The 18,719-nt window shown below is 37.0% G+C and overlaps 1 protein-coding gene across 12 annotated transcripts in view; it reads left to right on the forward strand.

Moving 5' to 3' along the window:
- WWOX (WW domain containing oxidoreductase) overlaps positions 1-18,719 on the forward strand; it is a 508,525-nt gene that overhangs the window by 233,761 nt on the left and 256,045 nt on the right. The window contains exon 9 of one of the 12 annotated variants that reach the window (XM_083851627.1): positions 1,254-18,718. The exons of the other annotated variants lie outside the window; for them this stretch is intronic. Within the exon in view, the coding sequence (XP_083707753.1) occupies positions 1,254-1,325 (72 nt within the window). The 3' untranslated portion in view covers positions 1,326-18,718. Of the gene's footprint in view, positions 1-1,253; position 18,719 lie in introns of those variants that run through there. 12 annotated transcript variants of the gene reach the window in all.

Raw genomic sequence — 18,719 nt, forward strand, 5'->3', positions numbered from 1 at the left:
TCCATTAATGCTGAGAGGGCAAGGAAGGGCATGCATGTGCACATGGACTCAAATATTTCCCACTCAGCTTTTGTTTTTAGTGCATGTGTCCATTTCTGCTCATACAGAAAAGGCACTGGAATCAAATGAATGAGGTTACACAGCCTGAAACAACTGTTGCACTTGTTGCCAGCTCCAAATCTGATGGTTTTGTAAGAGAAGACCCAAGATACACATGCATGTCTCTAACTTTACACAGATAAAAAGCCTTTCTGAAGTGCATAAGATTAAGTTTACTCTTTCTGCTTACTGAAACAGCACACTGTGACCCCTCCCCAAATTTATAAAGCATGTACATAAAACATTTGCATAAATACTTCTCTGAAAAGTGGAAAAAAGTCACAGTTTTCGTGGCAGATGAAAAGTTCTGTAATTAGTGAAGTTTTATTGGTACTAAAACGACTGTTTTAAGCGTGTTCACAATCTTTTGTGCAAATACCTAGTGGCACTAGTAAGAGAGGATAAACCAAGCAGGATATGACACAAAAAAGTCCAGACGGTGATCTGATTGCCCATGTATTTTAGTGTAGTCTATTCCTTTTTCACTTCTGTTATTGCTAGAATTGTGCTTATGGTAAGCTTGACTGCTTTTTGAAAAGCTAAAAAGAATATTTTGATTTCTAAGAAGCAAATATAATGAAATTGGCTTGATAAACCCCATTGGCATCTTTAGGGAACAAGTAAATTAAACAAGTAATTATACCATAAGGTTTTTAGAAGTTAGTAGATTTAAATACATTGTATGAATCTCATCTTAATGTAGCCTTTTGTCTGTAGTGCTTCCTGCCAAAAAAACCTCTTGACAGGAAATAAACATTAAAATAATCTTTAATCCCTTGTCTGGTCTATTACCATTAACAATTGATGCACTTTAATTTTGTGGGATTTTAACTACAAAATGGAATGGCTAAGTAGTGATAATTGGGTTTGGAATTATACGGTCATTTATATCAACAGAAATGCAAGTGGCTGGGAGGGTGATTAATTATTTAACGTTTCCTGGCTGTGGTTCCTATTATAGAATTTTCTGATATATTCTGCTGTGAACAATTATCACCAAATGAGGATAAACAAATCTGTGATGTGAAGACTTATTTATAAATTAAACTATATTTAGAAAATGTCTATTTCATTTGTGTTTTCACTTTCTTCATGATAGAACTGTCGTAATCAACTTGTTTTCAAGCTTTTCTGCCCTTTTCCTCTGTTTTCAGGTTCACATCACAGATTCTACAAAAGAAAAACAGAGCTTTAGATATCCTTCAAACAATTTCTATTCCAAATAAGTATATGGTTTATCCGATCATGAAAATATGCTTGCATGTTCTGTCCCTTTTTTATTCCCTAATAATAGAATTAGTGCATGGTAATATATTAAAATGTAATCCAAGTGCTGGCAGCAGACTAGATAATCTAGCACCTCCAACTCATAAAGATTTGGAAGCAGAATACATGGTGCTTCCATTCTTAAACGGGGTTCTATGTATTTAAACTCTCATCTTTGGTAGATTTGTCTATGCGAGCTAACATTTCAAGTTAGCTTATGTGGAGACTGTCTGTCACTTTGGTGTATTATGCTAGTATGTCCTTGTTGATACAAGCATAATTTGCAATTCATTTTTCTTTTATTTCCTTACAATATGTTTACTAAAAACATTATGTGTATGCTGCTTCTCTGACAACATAACATAATGTCATTCTAATTAGTACTTTCCAAACCGTTTTTCCTGACTGTTACTCTGAAAATTCTCCCATCCTTAATTTCCATTAATAAAAATAAAAAAAAAATTACTCCAGCCCTTAGTCTGAAAATGATTACTAAAAGCACCCGAGTTTCTTCTTCAAGCAGAACTCCTAACAATCGTCCCTGGCAGTCCTCCCCAGAAAACAAAATCCAGTTTACATGCTTATATATCAACAAAGAAGGAACAACAAGATGATGATAATTATCATTACTACAGTGCCTAGACTGTTAGTCACAGATGAGGACCCTGCCATATTAATAAATATGCAAAATAAAACGAGAAAGATTGTTCCAAAATTTAAGTGTTAATCAAAAGTCAGGGATACATATAGATAAAAAGAACAAGCATATAATGAGATCATATTAATCAATATGGTAGGCCCTGTTTTAGGCATGATTTTTTGATGCAAAAGAAAAGATTAGATAGCAAAGAAAAGGAGAATTTTAATGTGGGTTATGAAGAAAGATAATGAGATAATATTGCAGATGGTTGTGGGCAGATCTGTAAGCAGAATAAAAAGAAAGCATGAAAATGCTTGTTTGAAAATTTAGGAAGTCATCAATGAGAACCAGTATCTCCAAGCTGATCTAGGGTGAGTGTTAACATGTTGATAGTGAATCAGGTAGAAACCAGATTAAATTGCAGATTTCTGTATAGACAACCTTAGTATTAGATGAAGAAAGGATGAATTTATTGTGAAGAAGTAAGTTGGTTTTCTACTAAAGATGCTCAGCATAATGAGTGCAGGAGCAGAGAGAAAAGGAGTGATATATTTTTGGGTTGCATCTTCATGTGGATGTGTTGGATAAAAGTCTTACAGTTAAAAGAAAGGATCATCAATGCCAACCAGAGAGAATGGATAAAGAACAGAAATCTGAGCACAGATGTGGTCAGTTCTGGTGAGCTGGTGGCCATGGCAAGTCCAGGGGACTGGCAGGCAACACCGAAGTAAGGGAGCTGACCAACCACAACCTCAGAGAGACGGATCACAGCAAGTCCAAAGCAAAAAATGTAATTATAAGATGTAAGAGGCAAGAATATCTTTGAATCCAAGATACGAGAATCCAATCCTTGGCCTTGGCCCAGGATCTGTGCAGCCTGTGTTAACACTCCCCATCTAGTTGTGCTCAGCAACCTCAAAGGCTAACCCAGCCAAGTCAGCTATTAGCTGCATGCTGCTGCCATGTCAAAGCAGAACTAAGTTGCGTACCTTAACTTGCCTCATGTCTGTAATTAGAACAAGATTTGTGCATTGACCAGGTAAGTCCTCAACAGCTGGACATGTGAAGGACACACTATAGAGGGAGCATAGCAAGGCAGTGTAACAGAAATTTAGGTGTGACTGCCCTCCGTGTAAGGCCAGTGTAGTTGGAAGGAGATGTGTAGCAGCCCTGGGCAGGAGCCTGGTGTAAGAGAAGGAATATGCACGGTTCAGCTGAAAGAGGAGATACAGGCCTCAGTGAGGTTGCTGAAGCTGGTCACTTGACATACAGTACAAGACGATGAGAGTCCCAGTATTAACATTTTTTTTGTTTGTGCCCAAAATAGATGTGTTCATCAACCTTTATTGGTTAAATCTAACTCTCAATAGCAAAGTGTTAAGCGTTCACAAACATTGAATTTTATTCAATTTTAAACCAGCGGTTAGTTTCCACAGTCACCTTTCCCACGTTTTACTTTGCAGTGTGGATCTTGAGCTATATTTTACATTTTTCTCATAAAATAAAGAAGGAAGGTTTATAACAAAATTGTTTTAAATCATCACCTTCATTTCTCTTTAGACAGCACAAGAATAGTTAGAAGCAGAATTGCACAACTGTTTTTATGTCATTATTAGTCTCAGTCAGTATAGAAAACTTGAGCCTTTATTCATCCACACACATCCAGTATTTATCAGGTGATGGTCCATTAGTTAATGATGTGTCAAACTCAGCAGTATTGTGGAAGTGGTAGTGCGGATAGCACATTAACATGTTTTTTAGTTCACGCTGATCTAAATGACCTGAAATCTAATTGTGTGAATTCCTTAAAACTTTTAGCACTTAGTGTCATTTATAGCAACTGTTGTATTTGCTGGAGACATATTCAGGTACATACAAGTACAGTATATATGAAATATTGATCACTGCATGCAACTAATTAGTACATATAGCCAGAAAAATATATTTTACATTTTCAAATGAGTATTTTCTTTCAGCAGATGCTAATACATATTAGAACATCTGTTTATTTTTTCCTTCAGTCTTTTTTCTAACTGCATCTTATTTAAAATACTGTTGTCAGCTGAAATAATATAGCCTTAAACAATACTACTTGTATATGTAGTTGTGAACTCATATGTCTGCTTTTGAGATGTCTTTCTGCATAAGCAGATTTTTGTTTTGTTTTGTGTAAGTGAAAGATGTATGAAAAGTTGTTTTGCTTCATTTAAATTGGAGCAGGGATGAAAAAGGCAGAAAGAAGTCAGTAGGATAAAATGCAGTGCTATCCCCACTAGGTAAAGTTGTCCAATTACGCCTGGTGTCAGAACTTTTTAACATTTGAATGGCTGGGAGGGGATACTAATTTCAACCTTAATGATTGCTGCTTTAGGAGTCAACATCACAACACTTCACTTATAATTTTAGCACATCTGTCAGCCTGTGCTAAAAAGGAGCCCAGGGCTAGTGGGTGACTGAAGTTCCTTTTATCCCTAGAGAGGATTATGTATTCACTACAAGAGTGGGAAAGTAAAAAGGTTATAAATACTCACCTACTTCACTGTTGCCCACATTTGCCCTGTTGACAAACAGTGACTTTCACATCCTGCTTTTACACTCATAAACACAAAATAAATAAAAACTATGCAACTTCTCGTTATATAATACTTATGGAAGCAGCCCATTTATAATGTCACATATTCTATAACACTGCATAGTCCCTAAGCTGGACATTTTTTCATTTCAATAGATCACATTGATTTCCTGTATGACTTTATCTGCCTAATACAAAGTGGGATTGAACAGTTATTTGTCTAGATTTAGCCATTCCTTATCAAACATTTATGATTTAGCTTTTGCTACAACATCGTCTTGTAAGGTCTTTCTTATTTTTATCTTTTCAGGAAGGGTATGAATGTGATAACGGGGCTGTAATAAATCTCTCTCTTGAAAATGAAACATATTTTGGGAAACAGTATGCTATCAGCTGACAGGTGAGGGGAAGTTTAAGGGGCAGGACAGTCATGCTAGTGAATTGTTTCTAGGACGCTGTGGACATCTATTAATAAGAATGATTGACTCTTCTGGTGGAGATTTTCAGTGTATTAAGATTGCATTTTCCTACCTGCACAGTAGGCTGGTGTTCTGAGCTGAAACACCCAACAACAGAGAGAGGTTTGCCTAACCAGGCCAAGCTTACACGGCCACCGTGAGGCTGTAGGTTGGAAAGAATTAGCACAGGTGGCAGAAAGGTAAATGCTTTGTGTCTTCTCTGTTTATAAATGTGAAGAAGTAAGATCTCATTCTTTTTATTTCTCTTTCCGTTTCTTTATTTTTTACCTAGAGTCGAAAACAGAAAAAAATGTGAATTCTGTATAACACCGATTGTGATTTAATTAAATGGGAGCAGAAAGTACATGTAAATAAGACCATCTCTGTGTTACAGCTTACTTTAAAATTTTGTTTGAAGGAAAAAGGCATATTAAAGGTGTCCATTGTGTATCCTGGTTGTTTTAATATTCCTAACTAGAGCATTTTCACTGAACATTTTCCAAACAACCTCATCGTACTAAAGTAATTTATTTTTCTTTACGTAATGCTTTTCTTTCAATGATTTCAAAATGCTCTACTAAGTGTACTTTTGAAGTGCCGAGCTAAGTGTCATATAACCCTGGGGAGATGCCTGGTGGTTTTATGGTACCTGTTTTGCAGACAGGTAAATTAAAACAAAAAGGGATTAACAGACACCCTGTGAATGAGTAAAGGAATGAAGACAAGCATGCAAAATCCTGCCTGCGCAGTGCCTGCATTAAGCACATGTCCCTTTGTTCAAAAACCACAGAGTGCTCACGCTGTGTTGGAAAAGAAGAGAAAAAAAAACTTTGCAGAAACTATAAAAGTTAATAATTACATTGTTAAGGCTACTTAACTGATAATGAACATTTAATGCAGAACCATAAATTTGCATGACACAAAGAAAATGTTCCAGTGTTTTTGTCTTTACTTACTGAATCTGTTTATAGTTAATTTTTCAACTTGCTTAACCGATGCTCTATTCTGTCCTATCTCCTTTTTTATGTCTCTTCACTAGTGCTTCAATGACCTCTCTGTAAGTTTCTTTATATAGAAACCTGCTATGCTGTCTTGAATGCACAAGGTCAGTAATGATTACCCTCTAACTTTGAAGGGCATCCCTTTCTCTGCTTGCAAAGTATGTCAAGCCACAAACTCCCTGCATCCCGTAATTGTAATTTCTCTTATGAAATGCAGTATTAAGAAAGGTATTTTTGCTTCTCAATCAGTAGAGGCTTAGTCCACAAACATGTTAAGCCTGGTGAAGTCAGGATATTAACTTTGTTTTTTTTTTCCCATTGTAGAAATATAGACTTGATAGTTTAACTTAAAACAAATCCATGTTAATGGAAACATTTTTGAAATATATTTCAAAATAAGGACACTGTATTCTTTTTGAATACAGAAAGATTAATTTCTTTAGTTGGATATCCAAATGATTCAAGAAGAGACTTTATCTATTGTTTTATTTCTAAGGAGCTGTATCTGTGCACAAGGATCTGTGCATACTGTAAATGCCTCAAAGATTTTAGCATGATCTGTACAGAAATAATGTTATTACTGTGGGCTGTAGAGGATACATATAACGAGAAGATACCTACCTATCTCTTGGAACCAGTGGTCCTCTAATAATTATCAATAAACAAAGTCAGTTAAAGAAAGTACAAAATGGATAGCAATAGTGAAAAGATGCTTAAACTGAATTGATACCAGAGCTGGCATTGACTGTGTCATCACACAGCTTAATAGCTGGAGTCCCGGTTCAATACGATGAACTTGGGAAGGTTTTCTTAACGAAAGATCTGATCCTTTTTGTTCAGTACCAGCAATAGCTTAACTTTTTAATTATCTGGTTTAAAAGTTTACATGCCACTAATTGGGAGTACTAGGAAGCTAATATTAATATATGAATATATATATATATTTCTGATATTGGCTAATATCAGAAAATAAGTCCTAAGAAATAAATGTGAAAAAATAGTCATTGTTGAAAGAAATCCATGCAGACATTTTATTTAAAAGAAAAAATGCAAACCCTGTAACTTATTTTACCTATAAGCAATTCAGTGCAAGTGTATTCTCAGGAAGCTGCTGCTATGATTTTCTGTCTTTTCCATCAGCCATGCATTTCCAGGATCTGTTGGGAAATACAGTCTCTTTCCTCCCCCTGTGCACTCCCCACCCCGCAGTAAGAGAAAACTCAGATAAACGCCTATAAGAGGAAGCTGGAAGAAATGTGCATTCATGTAAATATCTAAACATATATAAATTAGGTTTAAAAATTGAATTCACTGAACATGAATAGTCACTTAAAGTGTAACTGGAATTGACTGTGTCATGTATCAGCCTAATAGCTGGAGCGCCGGTTCAATACAATGAACTTGGGAAGGTTTTCTTAATGAAAGAACTGACGTTTTCTGTGCAGTGGTTGCATTCATCAGACCACATAGTGTTCATTACGCTACAAAGGACTGCCAATGTGAATTGGTAGGATCATCTATTAGGTAAACCTGATAGGGACAAAAGATAGCGAAGGAATGGGAGACTTCAGTATCGTTACAGGGTATTCGAAGTCAGACTGCTTCAATGACCTTCTACCAGCATATTAGCATCTGTTCACTGGGAGATCCCAAGTTCATACCCTAATTCTGGTAATCCAAGCCGGCAAAGAGCCACAGATAGGTGTGCGCATCTTCTTCCTAACCGATGCTAGTAACTAACCGTATACTTTATATGGCCCCAATTTTTAATCTGATTTGCTTAAATACCACAGAGGTTATTGAAAAACCTCAAGTAAAGTACATTAGACTCTGAAATGCACCCTGTTTTGTGGTGCTAATGTGCAGAGGCTGATTCCCGTGCGGCTGGGAACAGGGACGAGCGGACGTGCAGAGTAGCGAGGTCCAGGCTGGGAGCCCCAGTGCTGACGCAGGAGCAGGCGCGGTGATTCACTGGGGATTTGCCTCCACTCTGTCCCTTGCTTACCTAATAGGAGCATTGTTAAGTTGTTTCATGGGGAGATTAGGGATTGAAAAGAGAGATTTAACAGTAAAGATAAAAGTTTTACTGTAATTCTCCTACCATCCAGTTATTAAGAAGCTTGTCTGCTCTATGAGGCAGCACACTAAGCACAAAAGCATTCCCAGTTCACAGACGGGGGTCACGTTAAAGCGCAGAGCAGGTTTAATTCTTCCACGTGAATGTTCACAGTTGGTGTATGGGTGTCATCCACTGGTTTTCCTCTGATTTGCAGCGTTCAAGATGCAGTTGTGTGAGAATTACTAGCCCGAAGTCTGTACCTCAAGGTCACTCCGCTAACCTTATATCCCACACGTTTAAATGTATTTTTATAGATAGGTAAAATATGGTAGCAGTTGCCACATAACTTTGTTTGCCTTGCTGACATCTCTGGTGGGTGGAAGTGAACATAAAACTGTTACTTGGAATGGGGACGTGTAATGTCAGGCCTGCTTTGTGTGCAAGTGCCCACTGCGCTGCGGGGGGCAGCCACCATGCTCCCTTCCCAAGCAGAGGTGCCACCTCTTCTGCGCTCCTACAGCCACCGTCCCTGCTAGCTGAAGGCAGTATAAGCCACAGAGAAGGAAAAGCACCTCTCAGGTGATGGAAGTTACAGTGAATTTTGTGTCTGACAGATACTGCTTAAGAGAGCCTTTTTTGTTCTTTCATTTCCTGAAGCTCATTGGAAATGCTGTATATATTTTTATTGCAGAATCCATGCTCTGTCTTTTATTTCTGTTTCTCTGTGAACTGTATTTAGTGAATCAATGACAAGTGTTACATATTTCTATGGTAACTTCAATACCATATCAGGATTTCAGAGCACTTTACTGACATCGGCCAATTAAGATTCACAACCTGTAAGAGCGGTATGATGAAAACATGTCTATGTTGATACAAAATAGAAGCTAAAGGCTTTCAATTGGCTTTGTTTACATTTTTTTTTTTTTCTTTTTAAACTACTGCATAGAGAGAGAGGTTCTAATTGTGTTCAGACTGAGCTGTCAGGATTTGCAGCAGTATTTACCAGAGAGATTCAGACTTTTACAAATGTATTCTTGAAAAGTTTGACTATGTGGGGAGAAGAAAAACGACCTGGGTAGGCCCTTGCTCTTTGGGAGACCGTGTGACATTAAAACTAAGAAGTCAGGACTTGTGCTGCAGTGGGACCTGTGAAGCACATGCCCTGAAGTAAGCATATCCGTTTCTTGGCTTCTTACAACAAAAGGAATTAAATGCCCATGCGAAATAGTGCCTCCCACTGCTGCCTGCTGTCCGAAAAGGATGACAGAAGACACCAGGGCGGTTGGAAATGGTGAAGATATTTCTTCTAAGTGGGAGGAAAAGCTGCATTACAAGTTTGGGATAAGCTAGGAAGCAAGAGTTTTAAAGAATAAAAATGCAAATGTCTGATTTGTGTAACATCTCCTTTGCAAATAGCCCAGCACCGAGACAGTTGTCAAAAAGAGGCAGAGAGGTGATGGAAGTTTCACATTGTAAGCATTGTAAATATATTTGTAGCTGTTACATCTTTTTGGGTATCCACTATAGCATAGGAAGAAACTGGTTATTTGCCCAAGACATTGCATTGCTGAAAATGCATCGTAACTCAGATCTTACTCTTTTGTATGCTCTTCCCTAAGCATGCAGTGTATGCACAGGTGAGTGCAGTTAAAAGTCTATGAACTGTTACTTGGGACATTTAAAATATCCACAAAAATTATCATAATTTTTTATCACACCAAAGATTAAGGTGTACTTTTCTCATTATGGAAAAATCTACTATTTTAAACATCGAGCTTTCCAAAATTATATTTATTTTAATGTATATATATATACAGAAAAAAAAAAAGATTTGAAGACATAATATCAGCCTGTATAAGATTTTCTGCTTCTTGAAGCACAGAGCATAGGGGTTGATCCTCCATTACACTAAAGCGTATTAATGCCACCCTGCAGGAGTTTTAAAGGTGCTCCTGAAGAGTTTTTGCCCAGCCTTCACCTTGCACTCTTCCAGATTTCTGGAAGCACTGATGGGTGAAAAAGGAGAGGAACTACAGGTCTGTGATCTCTGGGCTTTGCTTGGAAATGTCACTACATTACACCACAAAATGTGCATGCACTGGCTGCTCTAAAGAGAGAGCAGATAAGAAGGAAGTGAGACGGCAGCGTGGCTTCAGTCCGTTTTGTACTTGATTTATTTTTCTTTTCCATTTTGCACTTCCTGGCGATCACTGGAAGCTGAAACCACACTGGAACAGCCCTGAAGCTGCTGTGAGTGGCTGGGTGAATGTGGCAGTGGCAGGTAACTTAAATCTCCCAATTTAATGAGGAAGCTTTGCCTATTCTCTCTGTAAGATGCTATGTGTTCTTTATAATAAGAGTAGTAATGAATATGTACTGTCCATCATCCAGTGGAAAAGTTTCCTTTGTCCTTTTCCTCCCTCCTGAATTCTCATATGATTTGAGGTACTTCTCATAGAAAATACATTGTTCACGCTCCATGGGAGGAGGTCAAAACCTAAGATCTAAACACAATTCTAAACAATAGAAAGCTCCAGGTAGTTTAGGACATTCCTACATAATAGACAGAGCTTCCACCATATTCAGGTGGGTGTTGTAGAGGAGGGAGTACCGAAGGCAAAGATTTGAACCTGTGAAGCTCAATATGCAGACTTTGAATACATGCTGTAAATCATCTGTCTGGGGAACAGGCTTGTCTGGGAAGTGAGGAATGTAGGGTGGTGGTTTCATTGTTGTTTTTTGTTTGTTTTTCTTTTGAAAATTGATGAACAATTTTTTTATTATGTGATTTTGGTAAGAAAATAACTATTTTGTGGAATGGCTTGCTTTCTGTGGAGCAAAATTATTGTCTGTTGCTATTTTTCTCTTAATTAGAGAGGCATTTTTAATTATCTGTCAAGGTTCCCTAGAACCTGGGATAGCTGGTCTTGTGTGCATATGATGAAGTTAAAACAAGTAAGTAGAGGGTGAGTCTGAAACAACTGATAGAAAGAAGAGGGAAGTGTAACCAGAATAGTGACCGTGCCTGGACTGATGGGAAGAAAGAACTCTGTCAGGTGTGATGGCTATACCCCGTGCATTCTCCTGTACCATGCTCTGATGAAATTCAAATACCTATGTAATTATACTAATATATTTTTTCTTTTTTTTTCTTTTATTTTCTTTTAATACTCACCAAGTTATTTGTCATTGAGAAAAGAGAAATGAAGTTCCACTTCCTTCCCCCTTTCCCTTGTACACACAGCTCCTTCTCACAGGGGTAGCTGCAGAAGAGGGAAGCTTTACCAAAGCTCATTCACAAAATACAAAACAATATTTTGCTGCAGAAGGTCCTGTTAATATTGCATGGTGTCATTGACTACTGTAAGCTGAAAACATATCACAGGAGATGACCAGAATCAGAACAGCTTCTGTTCCAAGGGAAATAGTTGTGAGTGTATGTGTGGTCCATGTGTGTACCAGTGTGTGTATGGGGGAGAGGGCACGCAGGTAGAAAGCATTTAATTGCACAGTAGTTGTCAGATTGTCTGTAATTGAATCAGCTGTGCTTGCATAACAAAATCTTAGCGTTCTCAAATTGAAATTACTTAAGTAAAATGATTTTGTGGTGTTTAAAAAGCAACAGAAAAAAATTCACTAAAGACCATTAAGCGGCCTCAAGCCCCACATTTCAGTGTTCATCATTTGTACCGATTATGGTGTGACAGCTCTTGAGTTTCCAATGATAACAGCCATCTGACTTGATCTGAGTTCAATGGATTTTCACTAAAATAGAATCATCGCCTTTGTGATGGATAGAAAAAGTAAAGCAATACATCCTGATAAATGCTCTGGCTTTTTTTCCCCTTCCCTTACTGTGACCTTGTACAATCTATAAGTGAGCAAAGCTGAGCCCTGGCCACTGCTGCAACGCATCAGGACTTTGAAATTTAAGTAGCTCTGAAACCCATCAATGGGGTGAAGGGAGAATGGCCTGAGAAAGCGATGGATCATGCTTAGAGGGCTCACAGGGAAACAGGGTAAGCTGAAGGTCAATACGCAGACATGTCCTGAAGGAACAGCTCAGACACTCATTCACATTCACATCTCAAATCCACTGCTGCTGTAGCACTGTGAGGAGAGATCACTAGCAGAGTAAAATAAAACAAGAATTTCAGAGCATATAATTTCTTCGCAGAAGCAAATGGCACAAGGGTACAGTATAAAATAGCTATAACCTACAGCATTGGTGCAGTGCCCTAATCATCCCATCCGAGTAGCAAGAAGCATAGCACCATGGAAACACATTGTTACCATTACACTCCAGTTGTTTTCAAAGTTTTTAAGTGCTGGTAATTGTGAAGAGCATTTACCATTTTTAATACATCATTGATTGTTTGTAACACATTATTCAGCATGACACGAAAGTGAGCTAAACGAGGAGGCATGCAGTCTGAATCCATACGCACGCAGTCAAGTAATTAAAGGCCTTTACACTTTGTACATTGTATGCGTGTGTGGATATAAATGTGAACAAAACTTTTACACAAGTTTCCATTCAGGTTCCAATAGGGTTTTGTTTCAAAAAAAAAGGTGTTTGTTGCCAGACAGAGAGTAGCCTGGCTGTAGAGAGCTTAAAGATAGGTGGAGAAAAAGGAAGAAAAAGAAAAAAAAAATAAAATAAAATTAGTACACAAATTTGAACCCGCAGTTACCATGCCTAAAGCAGAAATTGCCGAACAAGTCAAGAGGCTTATTAGCATTTTATGTAAATCAGTTATTACTGTTCTCCACTTCCTTAATTATCCATGTTATTTCAATACAACCCTTTCTTTGATGTCCCAATTCTATATTTAAATAGTGCAAGATTTCTATCATATCCTCCCGCTGAGGTTTGTTCCATGCAAAAAACATGCCAAGAGCAGCTATTTTAGAGACTACTGGGAAATGTTTAATTGGTTAATCCCATTTGAGTTATGAAGGAGTATTGCCATGCACAGAAAACAGAAACATGTAAAGTACTGGCTAGGAGAAGTTTACTAAAACCTGCAAGACTTCCCCTGAAATTTAGCCCTGAAGATGTTTTGTTTCCTAGGTACCCAGTGGGAGATGATTCAAAGGAAAATCCTTCAAACTTCTACGAAATACACTAAATGATTGATTCATAATAGAAATATTTTTGAATTAAAACGCAAAGTCATTTTTTTTCTTGTTTCTGTAGTGCAGAGGGGGGTCTCTCTTTATGTTTGACCTAGCAGTACAGTGGTAAAAGAAGAGTGTACAGCAGCCAAAAAAAATAATAATAAAAAATAATAAAAAGCCCACCTTTACCCCCCCCCAAAACCCCAAACCAACATAAAAAACTTACCAGACTTTAACTATTGTGGTAATTTTCACATACTTTTTCAAGCAAATGCATGTTCCTGAGGTTTTGTGTGTAAAGTGATCAACATTATCTGCATGAGTATTAATTCTGAGATAAAAATGGATGTTCTGGGTTATCTATTGGGGTTAATTCTACACAAAGGGATGATTTGAAAAATTTAGTATTTCTGTACATCTTCCAATTTCCAACTTTGGACTGGAAAGACTTCAGAGCAAAGTATTGGCAAATATTCCTTTCTCTATTCCAAATATTTGATAGGTGTTTAGACTTTTTAAAAACTTCTTTGGAGAGAGTGTATGTATGTAAGTGTTCTAGCACAAGCAATGAAGAATAAAGCATGTGTACATGTGTACTTAATTTGGCTATGAACACAAGAAATGGAGTGCTACAGCTTGATCAAATATAGGAGTTCATCTTTGTGGCTATTAATAGAAAGTAGTAAAATTGCAGACCCATTCTTTCTTTTTCTTCCTTCCTTCCTTCCTTCCTTCCTTCCTGATAGCATTAATTTCCATATTTGCTGAAAATGTGTCAGTTTGTATAGTGGATGGTGGAAGTACAGGTAAAGTGGATTTTTTTTTTTTTTTTTTTTTTTAGCATGAGAAGCTTGCTAAATAAGAGAGACATTAATTGATAAAAAAAAAAAAAACACAAAAAAAACTTTTGTGTTCTTCTCTAAACAAAATGATTCATTTTCTACTATTTCCCAAACTAAGTTTTGGGTGTCCAGTTGAGAGTGTTTGGTTACAAGCTTGTCTGTATTTGTTATTCTTGTAAACAGATGTCTCTCTCTCACAGAAACAGGTTAACTTATTAAAAAAATCTACACTAGAACTGTGGATTGCTGAGTTTCCATCACTGGGAAGTACATTGTTCCAACTCTGAAATTATACAGTCTAAAATCATCATCATGTATTTTCATCAGGATGAAATATCGGGAGCTCTGCTTAGTGCAAGGTTTTATTAATGATGTGCTGTCAGAAGCTGGATGCTCTGCATATTTGCATATTAAACAGCTGAGTGAAGAAACATTCCTTTTATTGCTGCAGGGAATAAATCAGTTTAAAGCAAGTTCTCATCATTTATACTCCTTTCAGCTAAGTCTTCTTTTATTGAAATAAATTGTTGAAGTGCTTTGCTCATTCTTTGAATACTGATGAAATTTACCTTGATAGGGCCTCAGGAAAAATAACATTTTCTTAAAGGTGCAGTGTTGCTCTTTATCTAAATAATGTCTAACTTTTAGAAATTGTAAGAAAATGTTTGCATCCGCAGTCACATGAAATCTTCTTTTAGATATGGAGTTTTAACAATTATTTCAAGATGTGCTGTCCACTCAGAAATCTTCTGCACAGGCACTTTATACAGCGTACACAAATTATGTTGGTTTTATTCCATATAAATTCATTAGTTGTTGTTTATTAAAAGAGGCCTTACATGCTGACTTACATCTGTGCTTTGCAGATGAACATCACCTTTTCTTGTCTGTGTGCTGTCTGTTGGTGGCAGCCTGAGTTTAGAAGTGTGATGCCTGGAAGAACTGGAACAAAGTCAGTAACAAAGAAAAGTTTGCATTTTATTTCCTGTTCTTTCATCGTCCTTGAAATGAAAGATACAAACATGTCATGAGACCCTGTTTTCCCCTAATTAATGTAAATAAATCATTTTGAAATCAGTTTGTTAAAAGATGATAAACAAAAATTTTATAGTTTGTCAGTTTTCCAGGTGTGAACTAGAACAGTGCAATAGAGGAAAAATCACTTAAAAATCAGTGACTATATTGTAGTAAGTCAGATGGAGTTTGGGCATTTTATTTAATGCTACTATATTGCACTGGCTATCACTGAAATGTCTGTCTGACACAGTAAGCAGCAAAATAGTCAAAGAAACTATCAAAGGAAATATAGATTGTTTGTATCCCATTTTTTTATTTTAAAAGGTTAACAGCAACAAGCCATTATATGCCTTTCTTATGTCATATAAAGTATTTTCAAATATAAATCATTTGTGACAGGAGCTTCTTGTTTTTAAGTGGAAAATGTGCATTAAATAACATGAAAATAATGTCAAAACATCCTCTCCTAGATGGCTGCCAAGTGAACTGTTGCTTTTCACTTATGTTTTATTTTTGGAGGCTGGGCTTTGCAGGAATGTTTTCAGATACATAGAAAAAATACTGATACATTGCAGCTGTAGTTTATTTTAATTGGACAGCACTAAGTGAACTGACTTTATGATAAACAGTGCAGCCAGAGGCTAGTGACTGCACTTTCACTTTAAAGATTACAGAAAATAAGATCCTTCAAGCCGAAGTCATAAAGAACCAAGCTGGAGTTACTTTTGGAACACGTGTCTGTTTGTCTTGACGCATGTTATTAGGGACATCTGATCCGAAGGGTGTAATACCCCATAACGTATGTTTTGCCTTAATGGCCCTGAACCTATCCAACTATCAAAATCTTGATATTAATGAGATTTCGTTTTATTTCAATTATTTAGATTGCCATTATGTATTAATAGTTATAATATTTTATATATAGTGCCAGAGAATTGTCAAGTGCATGATTTTGCAGTTGGAAATCGTGATAATACTCCTTACCTCCTCAAAGATTTATCTACTGATGTTCTGAGGTGTTATCCCTGTAAAAAGGCTGTCATACCTTTGATATCTTTATTATTATTCAAAAATATGAGAGAGTTTTACTTAATATAAAGTGCTTTTTTTTGGAGCTATATGTGATTTTTTTCTGTGATTGAACAGTAAATCTGACATAAATTCACTTGCTGACATTTGGATGTTTATAAGGATGATTTGGTTTAGTGGTTAGACCTATTGTATTTCACAGGGGTGTTGTCAGACTTAATTAATTATGCTGCAGCAATATGCAGTGCAGTTTTTTGTGCCAGTATCTTCACAGCTCTTAGCAGGGAACTTACTGTACAGGATGGCTGTTACCGGACTGGCCAATTTTGCCTCTGTTGCACTGTAAACATCTTTAACCAGTATGTGATCTCCGTTTGCATGAGGATATGTATCTTTTTGTAGCCGAGAGGAAGCGGAACTGAACGTCCACTATCGACTCAATCACTGTAAAAAAACACTGTAAGAAAAATTCCATCCCACTTTGCCTGCCATCTGCTGCTCGGGCTTTTAAGGATATTTCAGATGCAAAATATACGACCACTGGTCATAATTTCTATTTGCTTCTTTTTGTCATAGGCATCATATGTGGAAACGCCATACCAGAGCTTTTTGCCTAACCGCCACTTGTGTAGTTAAAATAACTTCCTAGAGTATATAATTACATTTTGTTTGTTTGTTTCTGGAGAAATTATAAACAACTCATGCTATGGGGTGTTTACTACCACCATAGGGAAACTGTTCTACAGCACGAGAGGCTTCAGCGCTTGATTTTCTTGCCAGATCTTCAGCCTGAGGCAGGATATAGAAAAAGAGAGAGTTGAGCTGTTTTTAGTGATGAGTCCACAGTAAGAGTTTTTGTAGTATTGAACCACAAACTATATATAAATCATCGGGTTGTGGATGAGTTAAATTTAGGGAACACACTGCATCATATGTTCATAGTTTCTGTGGAGTAAAGAAACATGAAAAATAACAAGGTGCAGATTTAAAAATGTTCTTAAATCTACATATTTAAAAATTGATCTTAATTTCTGTGAGACAGGAAAAATACATGTTTTTAGAAAGATTATTTTAAATGGCTTTGAGAATGAAGGTGCTTTTATAGGGAATGCCAGTGCCTTTGTTCTTCTCCTAGCTACCAGGAAGGTTTCTGCAATCTTCTCTCCTTGGGTACTTCTGCAAGAATAACAGGAATGTTTGGGACCGAATTTACCAAAAGAATCATATGTCTAAGACATTTTTCTGGACTTTGCTACTCAGACCACTTCGTTGCTTCTTTACGAAACATGAGGCTGTTTCAAGAATTTTTGTGCACTGGGGATAGATGGCGTCTTTGTGCCAGCGGTATACTTTCCAGTCACAGCTCCAGGCATGCAGCTTCGCTGCCAAATGTAGGGCTCAGAGGAATGGCAAACTAATCCACCTGGCAAAAAGGTTTAGTTCTATCTGTGTGTGAAAATTTAACGCCGTAATTTGTTTTTTTGTTTGTTTGTTTTAACCTAGTCTGGTTTACCCATCCCTCCAAGTGACTTTGAGAAGAAAAAAATGCTCTTAGCATTGCAGATCTAGTGACTAGAGTAAATCGCTTTGCTTCTGCGAATGAAATCTGTAGAAAAGGGTGTGGGAGGGGAGGAAGTTTGGCTACAGAAAAATGGAGTCTCTTGAGAAGCCCTGCCTATCTTACTTGTACTTCTTAAGTGGTGCATTTGGGTCAGTGTTCATGCCAAGATGCCTTGACATTTTAGCTTTGGTCTGTTGTCACTTTGTTTTTAGACTACACATGCAAAGTATGTCATGACTGCTGGTTTGATGAAGACAACAGCTGATTTTCTTTTTTTTTTTTTTTTTTCTATGTTTACTGTACTCTAATACTTAAAACAATTTCCAATCTTGAAAAGGTATGGCAAGAGAATATAAGCTGGAAAACTCTGGAATGATTCACCACACATAGGTTTCATTTGTTGTAAGCAATGCATAATGTTATTGAACTAAAAATAAATGAACAGCCTTTAAGTCTGCTCTCCAAACTTGGTAACTTTGTTTACCACCTGTGTGCATGCAGAGGAGACTCTGGGTGCCTGTGCCCACACAAGGCTTGTGCTAATCTGTGTTTCTACATGCCGTATACCACAGACAGGGATATTGTAGCGGGATTTGGTTCTCTGAGATAGTGAAGATGAGTGGTAGGAGTCTCTGCTTGCAAGAGCTGAAGGAATGTGCTCTGCGTCTGTTTTTGTCGTTGTGCTGAACAATGAAACCTGATCTTGACTGAGCCCTCAGAGCACTAATGCAATAGAAAATAATACTCTCCCCATCACACATAACAAAAACAAAATAATACGAGAATAATCGACTGCAGCTTTTCAATGCAGAAACATCAGTCTGATGCTGGTACAGAAACTAGCACTCTAGAAATCACTAGAGGCCCCTAAATCTCTGTAGTACCCTTGTTAGTAGGTGCCTAGGGATTTGTTGTTATTTTAAGATTTTTTATATTTCAGCATTATAAAATAGGGCACAATTTAACTGAAGGTGAAAATAACTATTATATATATATTATTAATATCTACTTGGTTCAGTTGTTTATACTATATGTAAGAAGATCTCTTTTC

The sequence above is a fragment of the Anser anser genome (genome assembly GCF_964211835.1).
Source record: "Anser anser genome assembly, chromosome: 11".
In the NCBI taxonomy this organism is placed as follows: domain Eukaryota; kingdom Metazoa; phylum Chordata; class Aves; order Anseriformes; family Anatidae; genus Anser; species Anser anser.